The sequence below is a fragment of the Narcine bancroftii genome, chromosome 14 (genome assembly GCF_036971445.1).
Source record: "Narcine bancroftii isolate sNarBan1 chromosome 14, sNarBan1.hap1, whole genome shotgun sequence".
Taxonomy (NCBI): domain Eukaryota; kingdom Metazoa; phylum Chordata; class Chondrichthyes; order Torpediniformes; family Narcinidae; genus Narcine; species Narcine bancroftii.
In genome coordinates, this window is record NC_091482.1 from 44,456,983 (window position 1) to 44,473,304 (window position 16,322).

General features: G+C 39.8%; 1 protein-coding gene across 3 annotated transcripts in view; it reads right to left on the minus strand.

Moving 5' to 3' along the window:
- The window catches only part of LOC138749900 (DNA-binding protein RFX7), an 83,833-nt gene that overhangs the window by 42,411 nt on the left and 25,100 nt on the right, over positions 1-16,322 (minus strand). Inside the window, exons 2-5 of one of the 3 annotated variants that reach the window (XM_069911932.1) lie at positions 15,718-15,784; positions 12,071-12,104; positions 4,420-4,502; positions 1,401-1,523 (exon numbers count right to left, since the gene is read on the minus strand). In XM_069911932.1, the coding sequence (XP_069768033.1) occupies positions 1,401-1,523; positions 4,420-4,493 (197 nt within the window). In that variant the 5' untranslated portion in view covers positions 4,494-4,502; positions 12,071-12,104; positions 15,718-15,784. The remainder of the gene's footprint in view (positions 1-1,400; positions 1,524-4,419; positions 4,503-12,070; positions 12,105-15,717; positions 15,785-16,322) is intronic. The other 2 variants (XM_069911931.1, XM_069911930.1) reach the window with 2 other exon arrangements.

Genomic DNA, 16,322 nt, shown 5'->3' on the forward strand with positions numbered 1-16,322 from the left:
ACCCCTGTGTGATACGCCTTCTTTGCAGTTGCTGGTTTGATCTTGTCACAGTCATATTTCACAAACAATAACAGGGATATAGGGCACATAAGAACTAAAATATACGTACTAACTTTTTTAGTTGGCGTTCCTGGGTCCTGAGGCTGGGCTGGGCTCCTGTTCAGTAAGCGCAAGCACAGTGGATTCACATATTGGAGTTCAGCTGGTGCACATGCAAGAGTTTAGGACGCAAATTCAATATCATCAGTGCACTTAACTCTCGCATGCGCCAACCAAACTCCAATACACAAACCAATTGCGCACACCGTGGGTTCGCATTTTGGAGTTCAGTTGGCACACGCGTGAGTTAAGGATGCAATTTCAATATCACCAGGGCTCTTAACTCACGCACATACACCAACCAAACTCCAACACGCAAACCCACAGAAGGTTCGCACATGTGCCAACCAAAGACTCATGCATGCGCACTGGAATCAAGATAGTCGCGCCCAACCCTGGAACGCCGACTAAAAAGGTAAGCATTGACTAGAATATGGAACAATTTGTCAAGGTTGATCGACAAATTAAGTAAGCTTTCAGTTATTATCGCCAAATGCACAATGAAAAATATTTAATTAAAAAGTTGCTTTAAGATTTTTCTGCTCCACGAGTGCAGGCACAATTCTGATTTACATCCATTCCGATATACGACCAATTCCTCAGTCCCTATTATGGCCATAAGTCAGGGACTATCTGTATTGTGGACCAGCAAGTTTTGCTCTGGACATCTGACCAGCCAAGTGTGACCTTGGGCAGATTGGAAACTGTGGTACAGGAAGTGAAGACCAAGCCAATGTGATTCAAATAGTGCTACATTTCACTTATATATGTTTGCTTTACAAAAGATGCTTTTGCCTCCTGAACTATTGCATTCTTTTTAAGCTGTAGCCATATTATGTAAGGACTCCTCACAACTTTACATAAATGGTTTATCAACAAAAGATCTAATATCCTGATAATCTGATTGTTCTTTTAACAATGTAAAATTATCACTACTATGGACAGGGTACAGGTCAGTGGTTCGGCACAGATGAGTAGGCCTGAAAGGGCCTGTTTCTGAGCTGTAATGTTCTATGGTTCTAGTCAAAGACTAAATATAAGGGAATTAAAACAAGCTCAAATCATTGCTTTGGTTTTTTTCTTCCAGGTACAATCTGGGAGAGAAAAAAGGTTGATGACAAATCTATTAAGAAAAAGTCTATTGAAATGTAAAATTGTGGAACATTTATTTTGAGCTAAAATCATGTCTACTGAAAAAAAACCCTTCACTTATACATGATTTAAAAATGCCAATTCAAGCTTAAATTATGCTTTCAAATATACATTTCTCATTATTATTTGTTTTCTAATGCAAAACCTACTTGTATTCATCAAAAACTTCTTGTTTTGGCAGTGAAGTATCCGGGTGGTCCTCCAAGTGATTCCGGATCCAATTACATGCATGCATTTGTTGGGTGCGACTGGATGACAAGGTGCTTGGACTGCTGTAGACAATGAAGAAATGTTATAAAACACAATAATATGCAGACACCGTGGTTTAAGTAAAAACTCAATGCTGGAAAAACTCAGCAGGTCAAACAATGTCTTTTATATAGCAAAGATAAAGATATAGAACTAAAGTTTCAGGTATGTGGTGTGATTACAACAGGAAATGAAACAAGCAGCACAATGGAGGCTTTAATAGATACTGTAATTGCTTTAAAAAGTTACTATTAAATGTCTCCTTTTAGAATTTGTGACAAATTAATGTATGAATGAATTAATTGGACAATTTTCCATCATCAATTTCAATCATTTCTCCATATTGTTAATAGCTTTTAATTTTTGAACTTTTTCTTGGTTCCTGTGTTAATAAATAAGGAAAAATCTTTCCAACTGTTTTTTTTAAAAAGTCAACTATCTAAACATTTAAAAGCTTGCTTGTAAATTGAATTCTCAGAATTTACTGTTATCCAGAAAATAGATTGGAAACTTGTTGTGTGGGTGAATATGTTGCTGGAAGTAAATTAAAACTCAAAAGAAATATATTTTCAAATCCCCAAATGTAGAGAAAATTTTGATGAATGCTAGAATAGATCTGCTGCACCGATACTAAAGCTTGATTCTGAATTCAGTAGAAATGAGTTATCAGTATCTTCACAGTAATGACAGCAGAGAATTAGACCATTTCAACCAACTAATCAGTAATGACCTTCCTGCTATTTTTCCTCAGCTCTCAGTCCTTACCTCCACATCTAATTTAATGCAATGTTATTTCTCTCAGCTGTTCCTTTAGGTGACATTTCATATTCTAAACAATTTGTTCCCAAATTTTCTACTGATTAATTGTGACATCTCATTCCATACTATTCTTGCTTTTGTAGTAAAATACTCTTATTTTCTCAAAATATTGCAATATATCCCATGAAAATTGGATAATTCATAGTTATTTTAGAATGATAACTATTTGTACAAATATAGATAACTTCTGGAGCCCGGCCAAAGCTACACATGGATCAAAAACATGAAGCAATTTGCTAATGAAGCAGATGAAAATGATCAAACTGCCAGACTTCAAGCCTGCATCATTTGTTAAAGGAAGCCATTAATGCAGTACTTTTGATAAGATTGATTCCACATGTTAATCAATATGGTTGGGGTGCAGAGTTGAAGAGGGGAGAAATTACTCCACGTTTTCTCTTATCTGCCCACAACCCCCATGCACTTTGCTATTTAGGCAAACAACAATTCAACTATTAGTGGAGAATGAATAAGGAAGCATTTTCTTCCATCATCATCACTCCCAGAGGGGGAGAAAGAGAGAGAGAGAGGGAGGAAGGGTATGTGTGTGTGTGTGTATATGCGTATCGCGCGTGTGTGCATCGTGCGTGTGTGCATCATGTGTGTGTGCGTGCACCATGCGTGTGTATCATGCGCGTGTGTGTATCGTGCGTGTGTATCGTGCGTGTGTGTGTATCGTGCGTGTGTGTGTATCGTGCGTGTGTGTGTATCGTGCGTGTGTGTGTATCGTGCGTGTGTGTGTATCGTGCGTGTGTGTGTATCGTGCGTGTGTGTGTATCGTGCGTGTGTGTGTATCGTGCGTGTGTGTGTATCGTGCGTGTGTGTGTATCGTGCGTGTGTGTGTATCGTGCGTGTGTGTGTATCGTGCGTGTGTGTGTATCGTGCGTGTGTGTGTATCGTGCGTGTGTGTGTATCGTGCGTGTGTGTGTATCGTGCGTGTGTGTGTATCGTGCGTGTGTGTGTATCGTGCGTGTGTGTGTATCGTGCGTGTGTGTGTATCGTGCGTGTGTGTATCGTGCGTGTGTGTGTATCGTGCGTGTGTGTGTATCGTGCGTGTGTGTGTATCGTGCGTGTGTGTGTATCGTGCGTGTGTGTGTATCGTGCGTGTGTGTGTATCGTGCGTGTGTGTGTATCGTGCGTGTGTGTTTATTTTATTTTTTTTTAATATATACATACATAGATTGATGAAATTAAGGTACCATTCCAACATGCTCAAACCACGTGACATTTACTTGTCAAAAATTAAACAGTGTACAGTATGTTTCTGATTATCTGAAAACCACTTTAACCGAAAATCTGTTACCTGAAAAATTTTTCGACAGCAACTTCAAATCACCAAGAAAAAAATTTCACCCAACATGATCATGTGGGGCTCTGACGCACTGTTAGCGCCAGTGAGTCGACGGGTCAGGCAGCACATGGGGAGATTGTCCTTGTTTCAGCTAACTCTCGACCCTCTCTCTTTCCATTTCTTCTTTACCCTCCACTGTACTTGGTTCTCTGCTGTCCCGGCATCATCAAGGAGAGCAGCCACCAAAGCAGGAGTAGGGACCTTGGGCCTACAGGCAGGAATGAAGACCTCAGGCTCCCAGGCAGGTTCAGCGACAGCAGTGGGGAGGTCTCGGGGATTCAGTGACGGCTGAATCACTGCTCCCAGGCAGCAGCAACAATGACGGTGGGGGTGTTGGGGAATCGGTGACGGCAGCAGGCTCCCAGGCAGAAGCAGGGACCTCAGGCTCCGGGCAGGATCAGCGATGGCGGTAGGGAGGTGTGGGGGATCGGGGACGGTTGATACAAGTGTTCTGCTGACGCTACTGGGTTGGCTTAAAGCCATTTCTTAGTTAGCCAAAAAAATGCAGTTAATCGATACACGACCATTCCTGAGCATTTCAGATAATCGGAAACATACTTTTCTATTTGACTTTTATTTCAACACTTCATATAGGTATCCATTTATAATAAAATCATTGATTTCTCTTTGAAGTTTAATTGACGATAGCCTTTACTGGTGCTTAGTTTCTACAACTAGATACTATTTATAAGCATGTAATCCCTTGAAAAGCTAAATAAAGAGTAATGGATTATGTCTGTTGGCTTTACCTTTTGTTTCCATTGCTGGGACCGGAAGGCAACTGAAGGTAGAGGTAGAGTTTTTCTAGATCTGTAAACTTCATTACTTCTTGCTAAAAGTAAAGATAAAATTTAATTGAAAGTTCAAATAACTTTTAGAAAATGAGTAACAGTGAACAAATCAAGGCCAAAGCAAATCTTACACGTGCGGTATTAATCACACCTCCAGCAGAAAATGACAAATAAAAGGTGAGCAATATTTTGACATTGTGGTCTCTGGCTCTCTCCAAAACAGCCCTGTCCGCACTCATGGACGAAATGCTCGCACTAGCAGAAGGCCACAAACCCTCCCTGATGCTTGAGCAAGACTTCCTTGAACAAATGCCAGAAGACATCCAGTTCCTACTCATAGACGAAGACTTCTCAGACCCCCGGAAGGTCGCAGCCCGCGCCGACGTGCTGTGGCGAATCAAACAGGAGAACAAGGCCACCATGAATCATGTCACCATGAATCAGGACAATGGACTCAGCCGACCACAGCCCGCTCCCAGACAGAAACCAGAGGAGCCACCTGGTGTTTCTACCACCAACGCTGGGGAGCCCAAGCCTGCAAGTGCCGCCAGCCCTGCTAATACCAGGGAAACGACCAGGCACTGATCGCCTCTTACATGTGGTCGACAAGACCAATGGGCGGCATTTCCTGGTGGACACCGGAGCAGAGTTGAGCGTACTTCCCCGACCACCCTCAAATCCTGCACAAGACCTGACTCTGCGGGCAAAGAACGACACCAACATAAAGACCTTCGGCACACGGACTATTCAGGTACACTTCAGGCCAGACAAATACCGCTGGAAGTTCCTGCTGGCCACCGTGAGAACTGCTCTGCTAAGAGTCGATTTCTTCTGAGCGTGTAGCCTGCTGGTCGACCTGAAGGGCAAGGGATTCGTGCATCCCCATACCTTCCAGTCCCTTCGACTCAAGCTGTCCAGCGCGCACAGCCCGAGGATAACCACTGTCTGCATGCCCAGGAATGAGTACTCACGCATCCTAGATGAGTACCCCGCCATTCTACAGCCACAATTCACTGCCACCATACCTCAGCAGGCGTCTGCCACCACATTGCCACACAGGGCCCCCCACTCCACGCCAAGACCAGACGACTGCCTCCAGAGAAGCTGCAGCTCGCGAAAGAGGAGATTTCCCGCCTCCAGGAACTCGGCATAGTCCGCAGGTTAGATAATCCCTGGGCCTCTCCCCTGCATGTGGTCCCAAAAGCCTCTGGGGGTTGGCACCCATGTGGGGACTACCGCCGGCTCAACCACACCTGACCGGTACCCCATCCCCCACATACAGGACTTTACGGCCAACCTACACTGCGCCAGGGTTTTCTCTAAGGCAATACTGCCATCATCACCCCGTTTGGCCTTTATGAATTCCTGCAGATGCCCTTTGGCCTGGACTTCGTGTTCATCTATCTCGAAGACAACCTCATCGCCAGTCAAGATCAAGATGAGCACAAGACCCATCTCCGCACATTGTTCACCCGCCTAGCTGAATTTGGCCTCACTGTCAGCGTGGCCAAATGTCAGATCAGAAAAGAGTCGCTACAGTTCCTGGACCATACCATCACCGGAGAAGGGGCAGCATCGTCACAGGACGAGGTCAAGGCCATACAGCAGTTCCCCAAGCCAGACACCCTCAAGGGCCTACAGTTCACCAGGATGGTTAACTTCTATCACCGTTTAATCCCGGGAGCCACCTGCATAATGCACCCACTGTTTGCCCTGATCACAGCCACGCAAAAGACACTCGAGTGTTTGAAAGAGGCTGAGACAGCCTTCGCACAGACCAAGGGTGCCCTCGCTAGCGCCACCCTACTGACCCACCCACGGCCCGATGCCCACACAGCATTCTCAGTGGACGCGTCCGCCACAGCCGTTGGGGACGTCTTCGAGCAAGGTCAGCGGGTAGTGGCGCCCGCTGGTGTTCTTCAACCGGCACCTCCAACCACCCGACTTGAAGTACAGTGCGTTCGACAGGGAGTTCCTGCCTTTGTTCCTCTTTATCAGGCACTTCTGCTACTTCCTGGAGGGCAGGCCGTTCACCGCTTTCATGGACCACGTCATTCACTCGGGCCCTCACCATGGCTAAAGATCCCTGGTCGGCACGCCAGCAATGACACCTTTCCTAAATCTCGGAGTTCACCATCGACATCCGACAATGGGCAGGTAAGGACAATGTCGTTGACGACGCGCTCTCCAGACCTACCATCCACAACTTGTCCTCCGGCCTGAACTACGCCCAATTAGCTCAGGCCCAGAGGGAGGACGAAGAGAGGCAGGCCTTCTGAATCACCATCACCGACCGGTCTGCGCCTCGAGGACCTGAAGCTGCCGGGCCGCCACGGCACGGTCGTCTGCAATGTCTCGACCGGATCACCGCGACCGGTAGACCCCCCGCAGTGGAGGCAGGAAGCGTTCTGGACGATTCACGACCTGGCCCATCCCTCAGTCAAGACGACGGTGCACATGGTGGTGGAACATTTCGTCTGGCAGGAGCTACTGTGGGTCCTGCTTGGCATTCGAACGGCTCCGAAAGAGGGGCTCCGAAAGAAGACCTCCAGGCTTCATACACGGAACTCATCTACGGTGGACCACTGTCACTACCAGGGGAGTTTTTCGGAGTGGGCGCAGAATCCGGAGCTGAGATCCCAACCCTTCTCGTGGCCACGGCAAGTACCCGGAGAACGTACCCCAAGAGCTGGCCTCAGTGGAGTTCATGTTCGTTCGGCGTGGCCCACACCCTACCCCCCTGTAGCGCCCGTACAAGGGCGCATACATGGTCCTTCACCAATCTGGAAAGACTTTCACTCTGGACAATGGGGGCAGGGAGGAACTGTTCACGGTCGACCAACTGAAGCCGGCACACATAGACTTAGACCAATCTATGCAGACGGCCCAACCTAAATGGAAGACAAGCAGCAGGACGCGTGAGACAGTTCGGGGGGGCTTGTGTGGCGCCGCACATATCTGTGAATGAACCAGCCCCGTTTGTACCTACGTGCTGGCTTGGCAGCTGCAGAAAGATGGTGCTGTTGGGGCTTGCTCATTGCCTTGTGGCTTAGGCCACAGATTGCACCCCAGGCAACTTGGTGACGCTACTGCTGCACAGGGCGGAACTCCCGTTGGCCTTAAAGGGGCATGCGCCTTTGGTATTAATGTAATTATTGCTGTTTTACATTAATCTGGCAGGTTTTGTGTTTCTTCAATCTGGTTCATTACTTCCAGGAGAAGATGAATTAATAACTCTTTAAATGTTTTATAGAATTCTATTGTGAGTCCGTCCTCTCCAGGCGTTTTATTGTTCGGTAGCTTTTTTAATTTATCCTGTATTTCCTCTATTTCAAATGGTTTTATCAGCTTGTTTTGCTCCTCTATTTGCAATTTCAGTAGTTCAATTTTAGCTAAAAACTCATCTATTTTGTTTTCTTTCCCTTCGTTCTCAGTTCGGTATAATTGTTCATAGAATTCCTTAAAGTTTTCATTGATCTCTGTTGAGTTATATGTAATTTGTTTATCCTTTTTCCTTGATGCCAATACAGTTCTTTTAGGTTGTTCTGTTTCAAGTTGCCAGGCTAGTATTTTGTGCATTTTTTCTCCTAGCTCGTAATACTTCTGCTTTATTTTCATTATGTTCTTCTCCACCTTACACTTTTGTAATGCTTCATATTTTTTTTTGTCCGCCAATTCTCTTCTTTTTGTTTTATCTTCCCTTGTTGCTAGTTCTTTTTCTGTACTTACTATTTCCCTTTCCAACTGTTCTATTTCCCGATTGTAGTCCTTTTTCATCTTAGTTGCATAACTTATTATCTGCCCTCTAATGAAGGCTTTCATTGCATCCCACAATATAAATTTGTCTTTCACTGATTCCGAATTTATTTCAAAGTACATTTAATTTGGCGTTCAATAAATTCTCTAAATTCCTGTCTTTTAAGTAGCATGGAGTTTAATCTCCATCTCTGTTCTTGGTGGGATGTCCTCCAGTTCTATTGCTAATAACAAGGGTGAATAATCAGATAACAATCTAGCTTTATATTCCATTTTCCTAACTCTCCCTTGGATATGGGCTGACAAAAGGAACAGGTTAATCCTTGAGTATGTTTTATGTCCACTCGAATAATATAAGTATTCCTTCTCTTTTTGGTGTTGCCTCCTCCATATATCCAAAAGTTGCATTTCCTGCATTGATTTAACCATAAATTTGGCTACTTTGTTCTTTTTGCTAGTCTTTTGTCCAGTTTTATCCACCTCTGGGTCCAAATTAAGGTTAAAATTCCCTCCTATCAATATATTTCCTTGCGTATCTACAATCTTTAAAAAAAATATCTTGCATAAACTTTTGATCCTCTTCATTAGGTGCATATATATATTGACCAAATTCCAAATATATCTGACACTTTATCATTACATACCATCCTGCTGGATCTATTATTTCCTCCTCTATTTTGATTGGTACATTTTTATTGATTAATATAGCTACACCAATTCTCACCTTTCTTGACCTCTCTGTCTCCATCTTGGCAGAAAATCTACAGACATCCTCTTTCCAACGATTTGGAAATCCAACTATTCCAACCTTTACTCCCAACAATTATGGCACCTCTTCCTTTCTCTCAATTCTTTCGTCTCTGCCACTCCTGCTCTGGGGATGAGGGCTTCTGTTCTAGAACACCCAAGATGTCCTTCTTCAAAAAAATTTGGCTTCCCCCCTATTCTGCCATTAACTCAGCCCTCAACTCCATCTCCTCTATTTCTTACACCTCTGCTCTTGCTCCTTCGCCCCAAGATGCAACAAAGACAAGCCACCCCTTGTCGTCATCCACCACCTCACCAGCCTCCTCCTGAGCATATTATCCTCCACCTACAACAGTATCCTACCACCCAACTCATCTTCCCCTCCCTATCCACTTCCCATGGGGACCACTCCCTTTGGGATTCCCTCAACCACTCACCCCTTCACACCAATCACCTGCTCAGTACCTACCTCTGTGACTGCAAGAAATGCTTCACTAGCACCCACATCTCCTTCCCCCACCCCCGTTCAGGGGATCAAAAAGTCCTTTTAAATAAAATAATACTCACTTGTGAATCTGCAGGGGTCATTTACTGCATCCAGTGCTCCTGATGCGGCCTCTCTACATCTGAAAGACTGGATGCAGACTGGGAGATCGCTTTGCTGAGCAACTTCACTGTCTGCTAAAACAGCAAGGACCTATCAATGACCAACCATTTTAATTCCACACACCATTGCCACACCAATGTGTCTGTCCATGGCCTGGTTCTGGCAAACCAAGGCAACCTACACACTGGAGGTTCAATACCTTATATTTCATCTTGGCAGTCTCCAATTAGATGGAATTCACAGACTTCTCTAATTTCCATTTATTCCCTCCACTGTGTCTCTTTGTCTCCTTTTCTCCAGCTCCCCACCCCCTTCTATTCTTCTATCAGAATTACCCTTCTTAGCCCTCTACCCTCTCCATCCATTTCTCAGCTACTTTCTTTTTAAAATTAAGTTTAATAAAGAGACATATACACACATATATATCTAACATAAGGAATAGAAGACAAAAAATTTGTACATTTCAAATAAAATCTTGATTATACATAATATAAATTGTGTGCACCCTTTCAAATCAAATCTATTACTTCAAAATATTAAAAAACAAAAAAAAAAGAAAAAACTCTAATAATCAAACCCATCCTTCTAAACAAGGCAAATTTGCATATCTAATAAAAATAGGAAACAAAGGACAACACTGACCAGACAGTGCAGTTCAGGAGCTACTTTCTATTCTACCCTCGCACCTCTTAATGTTTGCTATGCTCCTCCCCGTCCTCCTACTTTTCTCTCTTCTCTTTCTCCCTTTCCTCTGCCACCCAACCCCCCCCCCCATTCTTTTTATTCAGGCACCTGCCTTTTTTTTTGGTATTCCTGACGAAGGGCTAAAGCCCAGAATGCTGGTTCCCCTTCATTTCCTATGGATACTGCTCAACCTGTTGACTTTCTCCAGCACGTTTGTGTCTTGCACAACATTAGGACCAACGAAAAATCCAATGAGATGTTTCATTTTCCAGACAGAATTAGCAGTCCTGCTGGGAAGTGCTCCAGATTCACTGAGCTTTAAAATGAGTAGATGACTCACAAAGACCAGGAAAGGAGAAGTTTGATCTTCTGTCCCTTGGAATTTGTGTTTCAATGGTTTGGAAGCGGGCAAGGAGTCATTTGGGGAGAGAAGAACCTGCAGAACCAGAAGCCAAGTCGAATCTTAAAATAAATCATTCTCAGCAAATTATATTCTGCAATGCTCTACCTGATAAATTGATGGGAGCAAATTCAATAACTTCTTTAAAATGGAATTTGTTAAATATTTGCAGGGGAACATGTCAGGGTTTTATGGAAAGCTGAGCATGGAATTAACAGCAAGTTCTTTCAAAAGAGCCAACAAAAGTACATGAACCAAATTGCCTTCTCCAGCATTTCACTTCTCCAATATTGTCATGCAGTATCTACTGTTAACCATAAAACTACGTCAAGTAATGGCTACTGTAATCAAGCAACTTGCCAACTATTCACCAGGTAATCCTATACATGGTAATGACAATGAGAAAACAAAGCATAATCAGAACCATGGAACTACTCCCATGCCTCAGTCAAAGGGAAAAGAAAGGTGATTCAGCAAATTGTTAAATGAAGATCAATCTGCTGTGCCATGTTATACTCAAAGTTCGAGAATGAACCACCCAAAGGGCATCAAAGATGAACAACTTTTCAAATCTAATCATATTGAAGAAATTGTATTTCTTTTAAATATTGTTTTCTGGAGGGAGCAGAGGAGAGGATTCCTCGTCCCATTTGCTATGTTTTCAAAATATAGGGATGAGAAGTGAAGGTGGCCAACTTTTGTAATACTTTGTCATATATGGGAAAACGAATCCAATTCCCTTAAATGAAATCAGACCAAATCTAGACAAAAAGTTTCTGTATTTAGGATTTAACGATTTCAACGATAGAAAACAGTAGAAGGCTCTTATGGCCCATGAAACCTGCGCCGCCCAATTAACCTTCCAACTCCATATGTTTTGGAAGATGAGAGTAAACTGGAGCCCTCCAACGCAGGTCACAGAGAGAATACACAAACTCCTGACAGATGGCATCATATTCGAACCTGGGTGGCTATCACTGTAATAGCGTTGCACCAACTCCTATTAACCAACTAACCATGACGCCCCAAACTATTAAACTGGATTATACTGCATATCAACTAGGTCTGCCATCCTTCTGTTCAAGAGCAGATTTAATTCCTATGAAAAGCTACGTCCGTCAAGGCTACTTATCCATTACAACAATAGAAAAACAGGAAAATTTATCAATGTTCTGATCAGTTTTCCACCCTAAATGACAAATATGAAAAGACAATAATGGGCCAACCATCTCACTACTGTTCACAGTAGTCTTCACTTACGAGTTTGTGTACCTGAAAATAATGTTGTGTTTGAATGCCAAGATGGTTCAGAGATATGGTTCAGAATGACACCAATGTCTTATTTCACATGAACACCATGCAACTTTTTCTTCAGCACTGTTTGTGCACACTGTGCGAACAGCGACAATACTCACCAAAATGCAGTCCACTTTTGATTGTACAGTTTTGCTGTGGAGATAAAGAAAATTAGAATTAGACAATAATTATATTGAAGGTCAATTGAAATATTTCTACTGAAGGCATTTTGCTTAGAAATATTTCTATGTAATTTTATCATCAGATTTAATTTTTAAAAACAACTTTGGAATAATGTCTTAGCAAAAAAAAACTGAGAAAAGAATTATACTATCATCAAAAGCAAATATTTTAAAAAGCCCTCCACCCTAGAAAACTGTCAAGACTTTTTTTGAATTTATTTAAAGGTAAGATCAATAGATTTAGAACATAGAACATCACAGCACAGTGCAGGCCCTTCAGCCCTCAATGTTGTGCCAAAAGAAAGTACTAAACCCTCCCTATCCCATAACCCTCAATTTTTGTTTCATCCATGTGCCTGTCCAAGAATCTCTTAAATGCCCCTTATGTTTCAGCCTCCACCACAATCCCCTGCAAGGCATTCCAGGCACCCACAACACTGTGTAAAAAAAACCCACACCCCTAATGTCTCCCTAAACTTCTTTCCCTTCACTTTGTAGAGATATCTGCCCTGGGAATAAAGCACTAGCTGTCCACCTTATCTATGCTTCTCAAAATCTTGTAAACCTTTACTAAGTCTCCTCTCATCCTTCTGTACTCCAAAGAGAAAACTCCCAGTTCTGCTAACCTTGCTCATAAGACTTATTTTCCAATTGAGACAACATTTTGGTAAATCACCCACTCCACATCTTCCTATAAGGAGGTGACCAAAACTGAACACAATACCCTCATTGTGGTCTCTCCAGAGATTTGTAGAGTTACACGATCTCTCGACTCTCTTTTTTAAATTTTATTTAATTTGCTATATGTATTAAAGATCATATACAAATATGATAGATACCAAAATCAATACATGCTTTTTCCAACAATTTTCTCCCCTTCAAAATGTCCATAGATAAAAGAGATGAAAAAAGAAAACAAAAGAACAAAAAGAAAGAGAAAGAAGAGATAGAGTACAGAGGATATAGCTTAAGATCGAAACATAGTATATAGACCTACTAATTCTAATTACATACATACATAAAATGACTAACTCTAATTTTATTTAAATATAACTAATTCTAAATCTCTATGTCTATATAGCCAAGGAATAGATGAAGTTCAAGAAATTCAAGATGAATTATATAATTATATACTACAATATAATATTCATACATTTATAACACCAATAGATTGCATAAATGAAGACCACATTTTAAGAAAATTATTATATCTATTCCTTAAATTATGTGATCTTTTCCAGAGGTATACAACTACACATTTCTCTATGCCATCTACCCAATTCCAAATCTGCATCCAATTTCCACCACACTGCTACACATTTCCAAGCTATGGTTAATGCTATTTTAAGAAATTATTTCTAAAATAAATATTTTTTTAATTTTGGCCTAATCCCTGAAATTATTTCTAGTAAAAACAACATAGGGTCTTGTGGAAGCTTAATATTTAATATCTATTCAAGAAATGTTATTAAATTTATCCAAAAAAGGTTCAATTTAGGACAAAACCATACAGAATGTAAGAATGTACTGACTTCTTGATTACATCTAAAACACTTATCTGACAAATCAGATTTCAATCTGTTTAAGTTTTTGCTGTGTAATATATAACTGATGTAAATAATTGTACTGTACCATTCTATATCTAACCTATATTCTATTCTATATTCTGTACCATTCTATATCTAACCTATATTCTATTCTATATTCTGTACCATTCTATATCTAACCTATATTCTATTCTATATTCTGTACCATTCTATATCTAACCTATATTCTATTCTATATTCTGTACCATTCTATATCTAACCTATATTCTATTCTATATTCTGTACCATTCTATATCTAACCTATATTCTATTCTATATTCTGTACCATTCTATATCTAACCTATATTCTATTCTATATTCTGTATCATTCTATATCTAACATTTGTGTTTTTCATATCATAACAAATTTCAGACCAATTCTTTTCATTTATATCTAGACATAAATTCATTTCCCAGTGTTGTCTAAATTTATGAAAACCTTCTTCTTTGTTCATTTTAGTAATAATAAATACATAGCTGATGTAAATTTCTTAATATTTGTATCCAATACTAATGTCTCTATCTCATCCTGTTTAGGTAATAATGGTAGTCAAATTAGGTGTAGTCAAATCTTCCTTGCAAAAATGCTTTTAATTGATAGTACCCAAATTGTTTTGTAACCCATATTTATTTTTTAGTTGATCAAATGTCATTAAATTTCTCCCTTGATAACAATCTTTAATAGTTTTAATTCCTTTATTTAACCAATTAATAAAATTTATATTATCAATGCAAATGGAATTAGTTTATTTTATATTAAAGGCATTCAAATTATGCCATAATTCCTCATTTCTATCTGCATGTGAGCTTTATGCCATTTATTTATCAAATGTTTTAATATTGGTGTAATTTTTTCTCCAATTAATAATTTATCATTTCATTTTTATAAATTTTTCAGGAACCATTTCACCTATTTTATTCATTTCTATGTTTATCCATGCTACTACCCCCCTTCAAAAAAACGAAGAAAGAAATCTTAATTGAGTCGCTTTATAATAATACTCAAAATTTGGATGTTGTAGATCTCCTGCTTCAAATCTCCAAGTCAATTTTTCTATTGAAACTCTAGATATTTTGCCCTTCCACAAAAATTTCTTATACACTTCTTCAAACCTTTTAAAAAAAATTTTTGGAAAACGATAGGTGAGGATTGAAGTACTGTAAATGCAGAAAAATATTCATTTTATCACAATTAATTCAACCAATTAATGTAATAGGGAAATCTAATCATTTCTTCAAATCGACTTCAATTTTCTTAAAGGGCTATCATTAATTTTAAATATTTTTTTTAGATCTTTCTCAATTCTTATGCTCAAATACTTTATTCCAACTTTGGGTGATTTAAATTGCATATTTTGTTTACATTACGTATAATCACCTGTATAAGAGGCATAATTTCACTTTTCTCCCCCAATTTATCTTGTAACCTGAAACTGTTCCATGTTGTTCTTATCGGATAAGTAATTTATATAAAGAAGTTACCGGTTCAGTTAAATATACAATCACGTTGTTGGCAAATAAACTTATTTTATGTTCCCTTTCACCTATTTTAAGACCCTTAATTTCAAAATCTGTTCTGATTAATTCAGTCAATGGTCCTATTACTAATACAAACAGAACTGGCGATAATGGACATCCCTGTCTTGTCGATTTCGTTAATTGAAAATAATCTGAAATATGCCCATTCGTTTCTACTCCAGCTCTTGGTTCAATATATAATGCTTTTATCCAATTTATAAATTGTTAATCCTAAACCAAATTTATCAAGTGTTTAAAAACAAAAAGTCACATTCTACTCTATCAAATGCTTTTTCTGCACCTAAAGCTATTGCAATATTTAAATCATCTATTTTTTTGTGCTAAATGAATTCATTAACCAAGTTACATTATTTGGTAAAAAGTTTTCTAATCTATTTGCCAACAAGTTTGCTACTACCTTGTAATCTACATTTTATAAGGATATAGGTCTATAGAAATATAGCTTTAGTCGATCTTTACCCGTTTTTGGGATCATAGTTATAATTGCTGTCTTAAACGACTCCGGCAAATTTCCAGTCTCATTCATCTGTTTCAAAACAGTCATAAATAAAGGGATCAATAAATCTTTAAATACATTATAAAATTCAGTAGTGAATCCATCCTCTCCGGGGGATTTATTACTCTGTAATGTAGCTATCACTCGTTCAACCTCTTACTGTGAAAGGATTTCCCAATATTCTATGATCTTCCAAATTTAATTTATGCAATTTTGTTTGAGATAAAAATTGATATATTTAATTTTTATCTTGTAATGATTCTGATTTATATAATTTCAAATAAAATTGCTAAAAATTATCATTCATTTCCTGAGGTTTAAAAGAGTTTGATTTGTCTCGAGATGCAATAATAGTTTTAGATTCTTGTTGTGTTTTCAATTGCCACACTAAGACTTTATAGGCTCTTTCACCTAATTCATAATACTTCTGCTCAATTTTCATAACCATCTTTTCTAATAGGTTTGTAACATATTACATTGAAGTTTCTTATTCATAAGTATCCTTCTTCAGTCTTCTGGTGTTTGTCTTTGTAATTCTTTTTCTAAATTTGTCATTTCCCCTTCCAGT